The 17,422-nt window shown below is 40.9% G+C and overlaps 1 protein-coding gene, 1 non-coding gene and 1 pseudogene across 2 annotated transcripts in view; all 3 read right to left on the bottom strand.

Annotated features, from left to right (window-relative positions):
- The window catches only part of LOC116590883 (G-protein coupled receptor 176), a 326,863-nt gene that overhangs the window by 175,594 nt on the left and 133,847 nt on the right, over nt 1-17,422 (bottom strand). Inside the window, exon 4 of the mRNA XM_032343249.1 lies at nt 1,008-1,140. Within this exon, the coding sequence (XP_032199140.1) occupies nt 1,008-1,140 (133 nt within the window). The remainder of the gene's footprint in view (nt 1-1,007; nt 1,141-17,422) is intronic.
- Nucleotides 16,292-16,797, bottom strand: LOC116590884 (annotated as a pseudogene).
- LOC116592195 lies at nt 16,698-16,831 on the bottom strand. Its single transcript, XR_004286368.1, has one exon. It is a non-coding gene; the product is annotated as a small nucleolar RNA SNORA70 (small nucleolar RNA).

Genomic DNA, 17,422 nt, shown 5'->3' on the forward strand with positions numbered 1-17,422 from the left:
CTTTAACCCAACTGAGCCACCCAGGCGTCCTGAAAAGCTACACACTTTTTAATTACATTCATATGACTCTCTGGAAAAAGAGAAACAATAGGTAGAGAATAGATCAGGAGTTTCCAGGATTAAGAGTAGGGCAGAGTGAAATAGACAAACTATGGAAAGAGCCCAGATAGCCATCAACAGATAAATGGATAAAGAAGAGGTGATATATATATATATAGATAGATATAGATATAGATATATAGATATTTTTTAAATACACACACACACACACACACACACACACACACACACACACACACGATGGAATATTACACAGCCATCAAAAAATGAAATCTTACCATTTGCAACAATGTAGATGGAACTAGAGGATAGTCCTAAGTGAAGTAAGTCAATCAGAGAAAGATAATTATCATATGATCTAAGCAAAGTAAGTCAATCAGAGAAAGATAATTATCATATTATCTCGCTGATAGGAGTAATTTAAGAAATAAAACAAAGGACTATAGGGAAAAGACAGAAAAATAAAATAAGACAAAATCAGAGAGGAAGACAAACCATAAGAGACTCTTACTCATAGGAAAGAAACTGAGGGTTTCTGGAGGGGATGTGGGAGGGTATGGGGTAACTGGGTGATGGACATTAAGGCGGGCACATGATATAATGAGCATTGGGTGTTATACGCAGCTGATGAATCACTGAACTGTACCTCTGAAACTAATAATACACTATGTGTTAATTAACTGAATTTAAATAAAAAAAGAATAGGAAAGATTAAGGACAAAGGGGTGGCATGAAGAAATTTTTGAGGAGTGATAGAACTGTCCTATATCTTTATTGTGATTTGCCAAATGATCTAAAGTAAAATCCAAGAAGAAATCTGCTTTGAGTGGTCCCAAAACATACCCTCTCAAGAGGATCCTTTAAAAGGGATATTAACAACAGCGTTAGTTTATCAAGTGCTAGAGTTCAAGAGAGGGACTTGAAATCATTTCTACACAGCGAGGTACCTTGAAGGATGCCGGTTCCGGTGAGAGTACCTCCAAAGAAGTACTCGAATCTCTACCCCCAGGACGTATTCTTGAACTTGAGGATGGTTTTGAAATTCCATCTAAGTTTCCCTTTATAATATCCATCAATATTCTGAAACAAACAAGAAATTAAAGCTCGTTATGACCTGTATGCTTGCATGTTTCATTAGAGTTAATGCACAGTTAGCTCAGAACCTTTGTTAATAAGGATTATGTTGCCACCAAAGTCACACTACCCTAATTCTGTCAAAAGACCTCTGTGTCCAGGGGTTTTCTCTTACTGTAGGTAGAAAACCTTGTGACCAGGAGGTTAGATGCAGAAAGTGGCTAAAAAAGAATGCAGAGTGACTGCTATCTCAGGGGCTTTCTGTGCCTCAAAAAGAAACATTTAGGGGAGCCTGGGTGGCTCAGTGGGTTAAAGCCTCTGCCTTCGGCTCAGGTCATGATCTCGGGGTCCTGGGATTGAGCCCTGCCTCAGGCTCTCTGTTCAGCAGGGAGCCTGCTTCCCCCTCTCTCTCTCTCTGCCTGCCTCTCTGCCTACTTGGGATCTCTGTTTGTCAAATAAATAATTAAAATCTAAAAAAAGAAAGAAAGAAAGAAAAGAAAGAAAGAGAAAGGAAGGAAGGAAGGAAGATAGGAAGGAAGGAAGGAAGGAAGATAGGAAGGAAGGAAGGAAGGAAGGAAGGAAGGAAGAAAGATTGATTTACCATGTCCTTGGCTTGAGAAGATACTCATAGAGCACCTAGCCGCTCAACCCAGATTTACTTCATCATAATGATGCCTACCTAAGTCCTCTACTTTCTTCAGGTTTTGCCTTCCTTTTTGTATCTAGTGCTTCCTATTCTAGCTCAGCTCTCAGCTCCGACTTCTCCTCTCCTCCCTGGTACCACATTTTCATGGAGTACCATCTCCTGGCTACCACTCTTTTTCTACCAGTCCCCCACTTTTAAAACCTATGATTCTACTTCACCCTCAGAAACAAGAGAATAAAACCTACTTTCTTTGCTAGAGGACACACCCTTACTATCTGGCCCCCTATTACCAACTTCTATTTTTCGTGCAACACCATGCATAGGTCTGTCACCCCTCTGGTTCCCTATTCCAAGTACTGTTTTCTGAAGCAAGGATTATTGGACAAGATAGTTTAAAATAGTGGGAGAACTTGAGCATTATAGGCACCTTGATTCTTCTAAACTGTGCCCTTAATCAGGACCATTCCAGATCTGCTCAGTAATGCTAGGGTATCATGTATGCTGAGAAAATGGAAGAAATAGGAGAATTCCAGAGTTTGCCTTCTCATACTTAGCTTTACATGTAAATGGATCTTCCAATGATCCTTCCCTAAATTTCATAATCTCCCTAAATTTCTATTAATTATGAATTAAACCATTTCTCTCATAACAGAAAGAGGAAAGACAATTGCCTCTGGCCCCAGTAAGTGTAAACAATGTCCTTTTTTTACCCTACACAATGACTCATCTTTCTTCCTTTTTTTGAACAGCGGAGGCAGAGTCCAGGGAAGTTTTGGATATAGGAAGAAGCATAAACATCAACAAGGCATTGCTCCTCCAAGGCACACAGAGGGATAATATGATTTGTCAATGTTCCAAAGCCAATGCTTAAGGGACCAGTAGGTCAACTCTTTCCATCTTATCAAATGAAAAAGGCATTGATCTCAACATTATTCAAACTCGGCAAAGGCATCTGGGCTCACTCAGGAAGGCGCTGACATTATTATTGTGGAATGACGGATCACCCTGGCCCATCACAACACAATCAAAAAGCGTTAAGTCACTAAAAGGCCAAAAGTCTTGTAAATGTCATGAGCAGGCTGTCAAGGGAGACTGATTGCAGCTCACAGAGGGAGCAATGAGATGGAAGAGTTTGTAGAGCCAGTATAATACCTGTCAGTAAAGGGAGAAGAACAGAGAACCGTCAATGACATGGATCATCTAAAAAGCTCCAGAAATCTCCCAGTTTGCTTTAGAAATAGGTCTGTTCTCTGTTTGTTCCTGAAAATAATAAATTAAATAAAATACAGTTCCCGGGGCGGGGGGATATAACTGATGATCTTACGACTTTGCCTCTGTAGAAAAAAATGGATGAGGGCCATTGAATTACAATCTTATAGATGGGTTTGAATGTCTAAGAAGAAATCTGAAGAGCCACATAGAAATTCCACAAGAAAAATAAAGCATTGTCAAAGAAAGCACTCAAATGATAATTAAGTATTATAACGACAGATGCACTAAATGTTGATTTAACCAAATACTGAGCCTTATCTATATTGAGTGTATGTGGGCAGGAGTACATAAAAGGAGAAGTAGTATAAGATATTAATCTGTCATGATGGGAAATCAAAGAGAATGCCCTGAAACTGATAGAGCCAACCCATAGTTATATAAGCATAATATTTACAAGTTCAGGATGGTTGCCTCTGGAGAATGAGACTAGGTACTGCTTCTATTTTCTTCCATTGTAAATGTTATAGTAGAGTTTGACGTTTTTTACTACACTACTTAAATAAAAGTAAAAACTAATTTTTAAAATAATACGTAAATGTAAAATAAGAAATCTCCAAGAGACTAAAAGGAAATATAAAGATAATTCACATAACAAATTAATGACTTACTAAAGATAACACCAAGAGCATAAATCAAAAAGGAAGAGACTAGTAGCTTTGAAAACCTAACATTTACGGCTCTTAAAAGTCAAAAAACAAAGCAAGGGCAAAAATGAACTATTGGTACTTCATCAAGATCAAATGCTTTTGCACAGCAAAGAAAACAGTCAACAAAACCAAAAGACAACTGAGAGAATGGGAGAAGATATTTGCAAATGACATATCAGATAAAGGGCTAGTATCCAAAATCTGTAGAGAGCTTAGCAAACTCAACACCCAAAGAACAAATAATCCAATCAAGAAATGGGCAGAGGACATGAACAGACATTTCTGCAAAGAAGACATCCAGATGGCCAAAGACACATGAAAAAGTGCTCTACATCACTCAGCATTAGGGAAATACAAATCAAAACCACAATGAGATACTACCTCACACCAGTCAGAATGGCTAAAATTAACAAGTTAGAAAATGACAGATACTGGCAAGGATGCAGAGAAAGGGGAACCCTCCTACACTGTTGGTGGGAATGCAAGCTGGTGCAACCACTCTGGAAAACAGCATGGAGGTTCCTCAAAAAGTTGAAAATAAAGCTACCCTACGACCCAGCAATTGCACTACTGGGTATTTATGCTAAAGATACAAACGTACTGATCCAAAGGGGCACGTGCACCTGAATGCTTATAGCAGCAATGTCCACAATAGCCAAACTATGGAAAGAACCTAGATGTCCATCAACAGATGAATGGATAAAGAAGATGTGGTATATATATACAATGGAATACTATGCAGCCATCAAAAGAAATGAAATCTTGCCATTTGTGACAACATGGATGGAACTAGAGGGTATGATGCTTAGCAAAATAAGTCAATCAGAGAAAGACAACTCTCATATGATCTCCCTGATATAAGGAAGTGGAGATGGAACGTGAGGGGTTTGGGGGGTAGGAAAAGAATAAATGAAACAAGATGGGATCGGGAGCGAAACAAACCATAAGAGACTCATAAAACAAATTTCACAAACAATCTCACAAAACAAACTGAGGGTTGATGGCGGGAAGGTGAGGAGTGGTGGGGTTATGGACATTGGGGAGGGTATGTGCTATGGTGAGTGCTGTGAAGTGTGTAAACCTGGCAGCGATTCACAGACCTGTACCCCTGGGTAACCCTGTACCCCTGGGGCTAATGATACATTATATGTTTGTTAAAAATTTTTTTAAAAAAAGAATACTCACCAATTACCTAAAAAAAAAAAAGGTCAATAAACAAATAAACAAACAAAAAGAACTCTAAATTAAACTAAAAGGCACCTGAGAAAATAGGGAAAGTATATGCAACGCAGATAATACACAAAAGATTAATGAATTTATATATTTAAAGAAATCTTACCAATCTGTAAGAAAAAGAAACATTCAAATAGAAAACTGGCTAAGGGCATAAACAAGGAATTCACATAGAGGAATTCACTCTTCCCCACATACACTCAATATAGTTAAGGCACTGTATTTGGTTAAATCAACATTTAGTGCTTCTGTCATCTTAAGTATTTAATTATCATTTGATTACTTTCTTTGACAATGTTTTATGTTTTCCTGTGGAATTTCTATGTGGCTATTGAGATTTCTTCTTTTTTTTTTAATTTTTTTTTAAGATTTTATTTATTTATTTGACAGAGAGAGATCACAAGCAGGCAGAGAGGCAGGCAGCGAGAGAGAAGGAAGCAGGCTCCCTGCTGAGCAGAGAGTCTGATGGGGGGGCTCGATCCCAGGACCCTGAGATCATGACCTGAGCCGAAGGCAGCGGCTTAACCCACTGAGCCACCCAGGCGCCCCTTGAGATTTCTTCTTAAACACTGAAAGCATATCTATAAGATTCTAATGCCCCTTCTCCATTACTTTTTCTACATAGACAAAAAAAGAAAGAAAGAGAGGGAGGAAGGAAGGAAGGAAGGAAGGAAAAATCTTGATAAATGTCAACATCTTGCTTAAAAAAAAAAAATTCAATTTTCTACTTAAAGAAATATACATAAAGGGACCTGAAAGACGATAACAAACCAGAGAAGGAACAGAGGTGGGTTCTTCTGGATTGGTGGGTTCATGAATGTTTTTGGTCTTTCATTTTTTCCTAAGATTTTTATTTATTTATTTGAGAGGGAGAAATAGCAAGCACGAGCAGGGGGAGCAGCAAACAGAGGGAGAAAGAGAAGGAGACTCCCTGCTCAGCAGAGAGCCCAATGTAAGGCTTGATCCCAGGACCCTGAGATCATGACCTGAGCAGAAGGCAGACGCTTAACCAAGTGAGCCACCCAGGTGCCCCATTCTTGGTCTTTTATTTTACCTTTCGCTTATATGTATCTTTTGATTTTCTAATAATAAGTATACCTTGAAGTCATAGTTAATTTATTCATTGTAGAAAAATTTCTAGGAAAAAAACTGTCTAGAATATATTAAAGTATATTCAAAAATAAATAAAAATCACCCAATATTCACCACTCTATGCTAAACATCATTGGCATATTTCTTATCCATTTTTTCTCTTTGTGTTTCCACGAAAATTTGACTTGTATATTTCTCACTTAACAACACATGAGGAAGCATTTTCTTATTGCATTAAAGGTATTCCAAAAATAAAATATTATTTACTTCATGATATTCCATTAAGCAGATGATATACCACCAGATTCTAAATTTTAACAATCACCACTAACACATATCAACTTTTTATAACATTCATTTCAAACAAAATTAATTTAAACTTTTTCAGGGGTGGCTGGATGGCTCAGTCAGTTAAGCATCTGCCTTCAGCTTAGGTCATGATCCTGGGGTTCTGGGGTTCCAGTCCCGCATGGGGCTCCCTGCTTAGCCAGAAGTCTGCTTCTCCCTCTACCTGGTGCTCCCCCTGCTTGTGCACTCTCTGTGTCAAATAAATAAAAATCTTTTAAAAATAAAAATAATAAGTTAATAAATATATAAATAATAAATATATAAACATATTCTATATAACATAGAATATATTGTGTAATAAATTATTATATGTCTATATAATAATTAATACAATTCTATAGTATTAATTATTATTTAGTATATTATATTGATTGTAGTTGATTATTAATAATTATATAATAAATAAATTTTATACAGGCTTGTAAGAAATCCAATCACCACGGATCATTTAAACCAAAATAGGGACACATGGCTGCCAAAATTTGGTATTTTAGATGAAAGGAAGAACTGAAAGAAAATGAATGCTCTTCTTTTTAGTAATAATAAATAGCCAACCTTTAAAAATAAGGAATTGGGGCACCTAGGTGGCTCAGTGGGTTAAAACCTCTGCCTTTGGCTCAGGTCATGATCCCAGGGTCCTTGGAATCCAGCCCCGCATCAGCTCTCTGCTCGGCAGGGAGCCTACTTCCCTTCCTCTCTCTTCGCCTGCCTCTCTGCCTACATGTGATCTCTGTCAAATAAATAAATAAAATCTTTTAAAAATAAAAATAAATAAATAAAAATATGGAATTATATTTATTTTCACGGTTTTAATGTCTAAAAGTTATTTAACAGTACAAGTTTTTTTTTTAAACTTACATTTCTTGTGTAAAAAACACTTGCCCATGAGAAGCAAAAAAGTCAAATAATATAGAAGAATGTACAACTTTTTAAAATCAAAATTTCCAGGGTGCCTGGGTTCCTTGGTCTGTTGAGCGTTGGACTGGGTTTTGGCTCAGGTCATGATCTCATGGTCATGGTCGGGGCATGAGCCCCAGGCCGGGCTCCCCCTCCCCAGGACTCCAATTGAAGATTCTCTCCCTCCATCTCTCCCCCAATGAATGCTCTCTCCCTCTCTCATAAATAAATATTTTTTTTTAAAAAAGTCAAAATTTTCTTCACCCCAAGAATCACTGTTAATAGACCTGGGGGATCTCACTTCTTTTAGGCATATGCAAACCTCTATCCTTTCTAACTACCTACTCCTCCCCAATACAAACACACACAAATGGCACACACAACTTCAAGTTAAGCTCTTTGTGTGAATTTTCGTTTGAAGATACTAAACAAAATATATACTTGAATGATAAACCACACTGAGCCCAAGAATACTTGCATTTCAACTTGTGGTAGGACTCCACACTGTCCACCAAAAGGTTGTACCAAATTACACCATCAGCAGGGTGTGAAGAAAGTGCCTCTTTCCCCATTCTGGCCTGAGGTCAATCTGGTTATCATCACAGCTTTTCCATCTTTGTCACTTGGTAAGTGTCAAAGATATCGGTGAGTCTGATTTACATTTCTTTACCAGCGAACGGGAGTCTACAGCCAAATGTTTACTGACCACCTTTCCCCCCACGCCGCCCTGTGACATACCTATTCGCATTCTTTGCTATTTACGGTTTACTTCAAATGACTGGCGATTAATTTTTAATGTAAGTTTTAGTTAGATCTTAAGGTCCAGAAGGCAAAGGACAGTGGGAGTCCCTGATAGACGGTCCTAAGGTAGGGAACGTGGAAATGCTGGCTACCGTCTCAGTAGAGGCAGACGGCTCCGTTCCGATTGGGCATGCCCCTCCCTCCCAGGCCCCGCCCACCCCGCCCACCCCGCCCACTCCGCCCCCTACTGGTCCTGGCCCTGCCCCTTCGCCCTAACAGCCAGTCTCCGGGCCCAGCAGCCAGACACGACTCCGCCCCGCCCTCTCATTGGCCCTGCCCCTCTTCCTGCCAGCCCTGGCGCGGCCCCGACCTGACTCCGCCCAGCTCACGCCGCGGCAGGTCGCGCGGCCGTGGAGGTGAGTTCCTAACAGGTATGGTGACTTACCTTCCCCGCGGAAACTCTGGGAGGCAGTCGCCGGTCGGCGGATCACTGACGGGCGCAGAAGCGTACCGCTGACACTCAGCGTCCCCAACTGTCCCCCAAAGGGGAGGGGTCTTTCCCGCCACGCTAGCTTCTCTGGAGGGGGAAGGAGCTTTGCGTACAAATCCCTCCTGCCTCCCAGAACGCTGTTCCCTTGGCAACTAGAAGCAGTATGCTTCCAGTCTCGCGAGAAGAGAAAAGGGCTGTACGGTGCGGAAATAAGGTGTGGGGGCCAGGGATGGCGGAGAACGCCCTTGGACCTTCGCGGGGTGGGGCAGCGTTCCTGTCTCCTCGGTGTTCCTGCGGACGCTGTGGCTGAGGAAAGGGTTATTCGTATTTAGATTGAACTCGAAAGGAGGACGTCTAGAGGCTTATGTGGCCCTCTACCATTCATATGTTGCTCCGTACCTCTCCCATCCTCTCTCAGCTGTTTCCTCCTCTGTGAAATGGGAATAATAATAATTCCTTCCTCACAAGATTGCTGTGCAGCTCAAAAAGATCATGCATTTCAAATTCTTGCTATATTTTGGATTCCACGTGAATAAAAAATACTAGTTTTGCACTTTGTTTTTTTCGTGGATTCTCCCATTGTAAGCTCATGAAGACTTGCCGTGGGTCCCCAAACTGATTTTTCTTTATCATCAACTATCTGCTTGCTAGTATGGACAGTATATTACAGTTTACAAGGCTTTTTCCCGTACACAGCCCCTTTAGCCTCATTATTTCAGGTAGGTAGAATGTGTATTTTTTAAGTGTTTTTCAGTGAAGCAAATAGACAAAGGTGAAGTGAGTTGCTCAGGGAACCACAGCTACAATCTAGAGCAGTGGTTTAAAACTGGGTTTAGGAACCTGGCTGCGAATGCCATTTATACTGCTAAATCCTGTGTTTTTATCTCCAACCTGGACTTCTCCCCCTGAACTCCACTTTTATTTAGCCGACTATAAGGTGTCTCTCCTTAGATATAAGAAGCATCTTGCACCTAGCATGTCAAAAAACAGCACTCTCCACAGTCACCCCCACTCCCACCCCACCCTCTTATCTATCTCAGTAAATGGCAATTCCATCCTGCCAGACTCAGACCAAAAACCTTGAAGTTGTCCTTAATCCCTCTTCCCCTCACACTCTACAATCAATTCGTCTTAAATCCTATTGACTTTACACTTAAAATATAGCCAGAATCTAACTACATCTGAGCACCTTCTGTGCTTACCTTCTGGTCTATACTGCCATCATCTCTCACCTAGATTTTTACAACAACTTCCTTCCTCCTTGCTGCCTTCCTTGCTCTTACTACTTTCAAACAGCAGCCTGAGTGATGTTTGACCAAAGTCAAACCATGTCACTCCTCTGCTCAGGACTCTCCAGGGCTCCCCATATCCTGAAGAGCCCTTACAATGCACACAGATCCTAAAGAACCAAGCTCTCTGTTTACTCTCAGACTCTAATCCTACCACCCTCTCTTTGGTACACATTGTTCCAGACTCACTGTCCTCCTCAGTGTTTCTGCCAGGAATATCTTCCCAGCATTGATCAAAAAATTTGTATGTTTTTCTAAATTAAAAAAAAATTTTGAGAAATCAGGAAAAATGGAAAATGTGTTCTAATTCTCCTTTGAGAATTAAACTTTATCAATCAACATAGAGATGTTACTGAAGGAATCCAGTGATGTCAAGTCAAAAGCAAAAGCAGGAGGGGCGCCTGGGTGGCTCAGTGGGTTAATGCTTCTGCCTTCAGCTCGGGTCATGATCTCAGGGTCCTGGGATCGAGCCCCGCATCGGGTTCTCTGTTCAGTTGGGAGCCTGCTTCCTCCTCTCTCTCTGCCTGCCTCTCTGCCTACTTGTGATCTCTGTCTGTCAAATAAATAAATAAAATCTTAAAAAAAAAAAAAAAAAGAAAAAGAAAAAGCAGGAAATGCTAACACCTGTGTCAGAAGTTGAGGTTAACATTCTGGGAACCTGGATTGGAGCACATGGGAAAGATGCAGTCACAATTCAATTGGTCAGTCTTGCTTGGAGCTGGTGCCATGTTCTTTTTTTTTTTTTTTTAATTTATTTGAGAGAGAATGAGTGAGAGAGAACATGAGGGAGGAGAAGCTCAGAGGGAGAAGCAGACTCCCCAAGGAGCTGGGAGCCCAATGCGGGACTCGATCCTGGAAGTCCAGGATCATGACCTGAGCCAAAGGCAGATGCTCAACCAACTGAGCCACCCAGGCACCCTGGTGCCATGTTCTAAGTGCGTTTTCTGGCCATGTCTACTGCCAACAGTAAGATATTCTTGCAAATAAACAAAATATTAGTAAGTTGATACTCATTGTATACCTTATACAAACTCTGTGAGTGGTGTTCCAAGAAACAGTAAGTTTTGACTCAAAAACAAGTCCTTAAATTGGCAATTTCCAACCTGTGATTCTGTGAAATGCTGTTAACCTTGCTTGAAGATTTGTGTTACATGAATCAAATGGTACCCAGTAATGTTCTCTGTGTTCTCCAGCATTTGAATATTTGCTATAGGCTACAGTTCTTGTAAAAACTTACAAACGCTTTTTAAAGATGAATCAGGGGGCACCTGCGTGGCTTAGTCAGTTGAGCATCCATCTCTTTGGTTTCGGTTCAGGTCATGATCTCACAGTTGTGAGGTCGAGCCCCGAGTCAGACTCTAAGCTCAGCAGACAATAAACTTCAAGATTCTCTCTTCCTCTGCCTCTTTCCCCATGCTCTCTCTCTCTCCTCTCTAATAAGTAAAATCTCTTTTAAAAAATGATTCAGATAGCATGATAACAAGAATATGAAAAAGGGTGAAAATATTTTAATAATAACAAGATTTTGAGAACTGCTGGCAATTTTGATTTGTTTCTGCTTCCCAAAGATTAGTATGTTGGGAATTTGGAAACATAACTCCTTGTTGTTCCTCCAAGATGCAACAGTCCCCTGCACACATGCACACGAGCGTGCATACACACACACACACACACACACACACACACACACACACACACCCTGCCTTCTGCTTCCTCTGTCAGGAATGTAGTTGGCCAACTATCCACTTCCTCTCTTCCCTCAGGTGTCTGCTTCCTCAGGAGGTTCTTTCCTGACCACCCTTTATAAAATAATAATCCCCAGGGGCGTCTGGGTGGTTCAATGGCTTAAGCATCTGACTCTTTATTTTGGCTCAGGTCGTGATCTCAGGGTTGCGGGGATCGAGCTTGGCTTCAGGCTCCACAATGGGCATGGAGTCTGCTTAAGATTCTCCCTCTGCCCCTCCCCACCTCACTCGAAAGAAAGAAAGAAAGAAAGAGAAAAGAATTTTTAAAATAATAATAATCTTTACCTCCACACTCTTGCTCTGTTCCCTTGACTGCGTGTTTTTGTTGTTGTTTTTTTTAAATAAGGAGAAGAGATAACACTGTTTGGGTTCTGAAACTAAATAGCTGGGTTATCCTGGGTAAATCTGTAAACTTTTGTGGGCCATAATTTCCTCATATGAGACGTGGTTGGACTAGTTTTGCAGTTCTTAACTCTACTGCATTAGAATCACCTGGGGAGATTTCATAAAATACTGTTAGGACTGTATCTGAGAGCAAACGAACCTGAAATTCTAGGGCTTCTCAAACTTTCACGTGCAGATAAACCAACTAGGGCTCTGGTTAAAATGCTGATTCAGTGTGTCAGGTGGGACCCAAGATTCCAACAGGCTCCCAGGTGATGCCAATGCTTCTGGTCCACCAACCACTCTTGGAGTAGTTAGGCAATAAATAAACTCCAGATGTCCGCACAATTCTAATATTCCATGAATTTTAAAGGCCACTCTCCATTTTTATTTTTGGGGACAAATGGTACTCATTGAGAAAATAACATTTCAGATTTCTTGGGGATGTGGCAAGAGAAAACGAAGAGAAATCAAAGCTATGACCTGTGCCGCCGCCTTTTTTTTTTTTTTTTTAACCGTTGCTTTTAAAATATATACACAGAAGATACGTGAAAAGAAAATTCTGGTTCAATAGAATAGAGACTTAGTGTCTCCTCGCTGTAGTCTTACCAAACTAAGCACCCATTTTCCACACTCATTTTCCACAAACTAAGCACTCATTTTCCACAAAACTCATCTTGTTTTCTGTCATTCGCACTTTGTTTATTTACCTCCTGCTGTTACCTTTTGTTAACTGCCAGAGGCTGTAAGTGCCTTGAGGGCAAATTTCAACAAATTGTATTTGTTGTGTATTAGCACACAATACACTATGTCTTTGTTTTTAATTTTCTGAAATACTTCTGTTGCAGGGGACACTCTCCAAATGATTCATATTCAGCAGAGTGCCATATTTTTCTCTGCCATTTTCTGAAGTGTTGTGTTCAAAAATCCCAAATTTATTCTAGAAAGTATTGTGCCTTTCAAAATAATTTATAAAGATTTTTTCCAGAGTCAAGATATTTTTAAGTTAAAACATCCCTGGTCTCATTCCATATGGCATAGTGAGTGCCATATGGCAGTGTTGGTTTCAGATTTGGTTTTTGTTTTAAATCTGTGTCTATCTACTCTTGACCTTCCCTTGCTAAGTGGAGTCAGATTCGAATGAATGAGAGCAAGCCCACATTGTATTCCGTCTGGGCCCCAACTACCATTCCAGCTTTGTTGCCCCAATTCCCCTTCTCTCACCATAAGCTTCAGCCGAATGTGACAGCACACTAGGAGCAGAACCTCATTAAACCTTATTATAGATTCTACAAGCTAAACTAAATAGCCATTTATTTTGGAGAGCAGTTTAGAACGTATGCCACTGGACAGCTCCCATGTCCCTATGGCTTATCATTTTTTTTTAAGATTTTATTTATTTATTTGACAAAGAGAGATCACAAGCAGATGGAGAGGCAGGCAGAGAGAGAGATAGAGAGAAGCAGGCCCCCCGCTGAGCAGAGAGCCCCATGCAGGACTTGATTCCAGGACCCTGAGATCATGACCCGAGCTGAAGGCAGCGGCCCAACCCACTGAGCCACCCAGGCGCCCCCTATGGCTTATCATTATTAAAAAATAACATTTAGGGGGCACCTGGGTAGCTCAGTCCTTAAGCATCTGCCTTGAGCTCAGGTCATGATCCCGGGCTCCGGACTCTGCGGGAAGCCATCTTCTTCCTCTCCCACTCCCCCTGCTTGTGTTCCCTCTCTCACTATGTCCTTATCTGTCAGATAAATAAATAAAATCTTTAAAAAAATAAATAAATAACATTTTCTGAGTGTTTGGGACAAGCCTTAGATGTATCATCTCACTTCATAACTTCCTATGAGATGGCACTATTATTATGCAGATTTATAGTTAAGAAGCGGAGCACAGAGAAGTCAAGTAATTTTTCTGAGGTCACTTGGGAACTAACTGGTACTGAATTTCCAACCCAGTTCCAAAGCCTTCTCTCTTCACCTCCTCACTGGACCAAATTTTAAAAATAAATAAATAATAAAAAATTTAAAAACCACCTTCTTTGTATCCACTAGATGGTGCTGACTGTCCTGTGTTAAAAACAAAATGCTTAAACTCACTTTCCTTCAATTTTAGGGATGATTCAGGAAACCACTGAAACCAAATACCATGTATGTTTGAACTGTGCTCAGATCCATCTTTAAATAGCCATCTGAATTAGAAAAGTGAAAAATAAATATCAAAAAAACCAGAATGGATTTTTTAAAAATATCCTTGTAGATGGTATAAATATCTAATCTCAAATAACCATTGGTGACTTTGAAAGACTGAAGTTCTCACACATTTGAATTTATAGAAAATCTGTAGGCTTAAAAAGAAGCCTGTGTTTTATTTCATTTGCCCCTTTTATACCAGCTGGACTCTCTCCCAACCCTGCACGACCACAATACCATCCATATAACCAAGAGGCATGAACAGGGAAGTAAACAAAGCCTTAAAGAACAAAAAGCAAGTTCAGCAGCAGGTGACCCTATTTTTCTTCAAAGTAAAATGCACTTTAAGTTTAGTATGTGTTTAGTACTTTTTTTTTAGTACTTTCATCATACTTCAAAGTTATGAAATAAATTTGCTAAAAATAGGCTCTCAGATTTTGTTGTTCGTAGGGGTCATTCCATGTGTTACTCATAATGCTCATTTTCATCCCTGTTCCCTGACTTAGCAAGTCTGGGGTCAAGTGCAGGAATCTGCATTTTGACAAATCTCTTGGTGATTCTGGTGCAATAAAACTATGAGCGTGCTTTGAAAAACACTAGCTTAATACCGTTTTAAAAAGTAAATAGTAAAGCCACTGCTCTTCGAGGAGGCTCCGTGGAGTCCCCTGGAGGTGCGAGACACTGAGACCCCCCCCACCACCACCAAGAACCTCCTTTATAAGTAGTCCTGAAAAAAACCTGGGAAATGTTCTCCCTTCCCACTTCCTTGATTCTGAACCCTTTCTTCCCTCTTCCTGTCTATTGTGGAGGGCTATGGGAAATGGAGATGCCCCCCTTTTAAACATCGAAGGGGGAACAAGTTTGCCACTTCTCAATATCTATTGGCCCAAACACATAACGATACCCTTGAATTTTTTAAGCGAGAGGAGTGAGCCCAGGCATTGTCATATGACATTGTTTAACTTGTTCAAGCGGTATGAATTTTGGAGGGGGGGGTGGGGGACCCAAACTGTGCCCTGAGACCAAGGAGACGCACAAAAATCAACACACACACACACACACACACACATGCACACAAACAGTGCAGCCTTCCATTTATAACCCAGAAAGCTAATAAAGGCTTGGTTTTTAAAAGATAGTAAATTAAATTAAAAAATGAAGTTATCATCTAAATTCCAGAATGAATTTTGGGGGGAGGTCATCTTAGTTCTGCCCTCAAGAGAGAAACTCTGCCAAGTGAGTCATTCACCAGCAAGGGAGAAATCTATTTCTCTTAGAGAATTCCCTGGCAGCCACTCTAGTTATCGGACTGGCTCCAAAGTTTGGTCACCTGTAGCAATTCCATATCTGTAAAGAATTAAAGCGTTGCCAGAACATTCCAGAGGCTTGCTGCAATTTCCAATGCTGGTTGCCAGTTGAGATTGCACTGCTCCACTCCTGGCCCGTCACCTCGGCCACAGGAGCGGATGAGACTGTTTGCGGATAACAGTTGAAGAGAAGTTTAGCAGTTTCACTGCAACAATCAATCCTGGGCTGAAACCCACTGTTTCTGAACACTGTCCAGGCATTGAGCGTCATGCTTCGTCCTTCTCCTTGGGTTCCAAACCATAACTTCCATATGGAGCTAGGTCTCTGATCCTGTAGGGTTTAGGTTCGTTTTTGTTTTTTTTTTTAAGATTTTATTTAAAATAAATATAAAGTTTACCTAATAATAGAAAATTATATAACTCAGATACTAAAAAATGCGTTTTAGTACATAAATCAGGAGACCCAATTTAAAACAATAAAAACGGGGGAACCTGGGTGGCTCAGTTGTTAAGTGTCTGCCTCCGGCTCAGGTGATGATCCCAGGGTCCTGGGATCAAGTCCCACATCAGGCTTTCTGCTCAACAGGAAACCAGCTTCTCCCTCTCTCTTTGCCCCTGCTTGTGTTCCCTCTCTCGCTGTGTTTCTTTCTCTCAAATAAATAAAGGGCTGGACATGAGGCTTAATTGATCCCAGGACCCTAAGATCACGACCTGAGCCTAAGGCAGGTGCTTAACCGACTGAGCCACCCAGGTACCTCTGGAACTCATGATTTTAAAATATGCCTAATCCATAAGCAAGATGGGGGAGTGGAGACCAGCACTTTTATAAATGTCTTTGTCTTTTTTTTTTTTTTTTAGACAGGAGGTTGGATTTATTGGTGGGCATGAATAGGGAGGGGATAGTGCCAAGGTTCTCATGAGTGCAGAACCCTCCATTTGTCCAAGGGGCCATGATTAGAGATGTATTTGACCCCATAGCCATCTGGGATAAGCTACTTTTCAGCCACCATGTCTTCAAATTCATCCACATTGAACTTAGTAAAGCCCCACTTCTTGGAAATGTGGATCTTCCGGTGGTCAGGGAACTCGAACTTGGCCCTGCATAGGGCCTCAGTCACTCCTTGTTCTGCAGCTCAGTATGGATGGACATGATGACTTGGCCAATGTGGACCCTGGCTACTGTGCCCTGGAGTTTTCCAAAGGCGCCCCGCATACTTGTCTGCAGCATAAATTGGAGATAGCCATGAGGTTGGAGAGAGCCATGAGGTCAGACCTCAAAGGGCTGTCTCCAAGGTCCCTTAGGGCAACCCATACAATCAACGGTCTGCATACAGTACCAAGGAGGCTACTGTTTGGGGCCATGGCACACTGGGCCCCCATGGACAAAGAGCACAGTCGGCTTAATTGGCTGCGGAGTATAAATGTCTTTCTCATGATGAAATGTAAATAATTCAGTAGATAGCCAGTTGAGAGGATGAAGAAATATTTTCCTAACGAAGGCTTTCCATTTTCCTATCTGCTGCTTACTGCAGATAGGTAACTGCGACTCAGCACTCAGAAGTCCCCCTCAGTGCTGACTCTTTGTGTCTCAAACGAATGGGGGTGAGGAGTTGGAAGGGGTCTAGCCTCTGCCCCGGGCAGGATCACTGGACATGGTTAGGGAATGGCTGAAAAACTCACTTGGCCAGAAATAGTTTGCTGGAGGATTGGACTCAGTACCTGAAAAGGGAAATGTGGACAAACACACATATGAATGCAAGTACACCGCCTGAATCCAAAGTCCCTTCAAATCTGGGCCAAGGTAACAATCTAGATTCATAACAAAAAGGACAACTGGCTGTTTTCACAAAAATACCATCATCTGTAGCAAAACCTATAAGATTAATGAGCATTTAATAGATAACAAATGTGAACCGGGCCTGATAATTCATCTTTCATTCTCCAATCTTGATTGGAAGGCTGCTTTTATTTGAAATAAAAGTACTCATTTTACTAACAAGTGCAG

This window comes from Mustela erminea, chromosome 5, assembly GCF_009829155.1.
Source record: "Mustela erminea isolate mMusErm1 chromosome 5, mMusErm1.Pri, whole genome shotgun sequence".
Taxonomy (NCBI): Eukaryota; Metazoa; Chordata; class Mammalia; order Carnivora; family Mustelidae; genus Mustela; species Mustela erminea.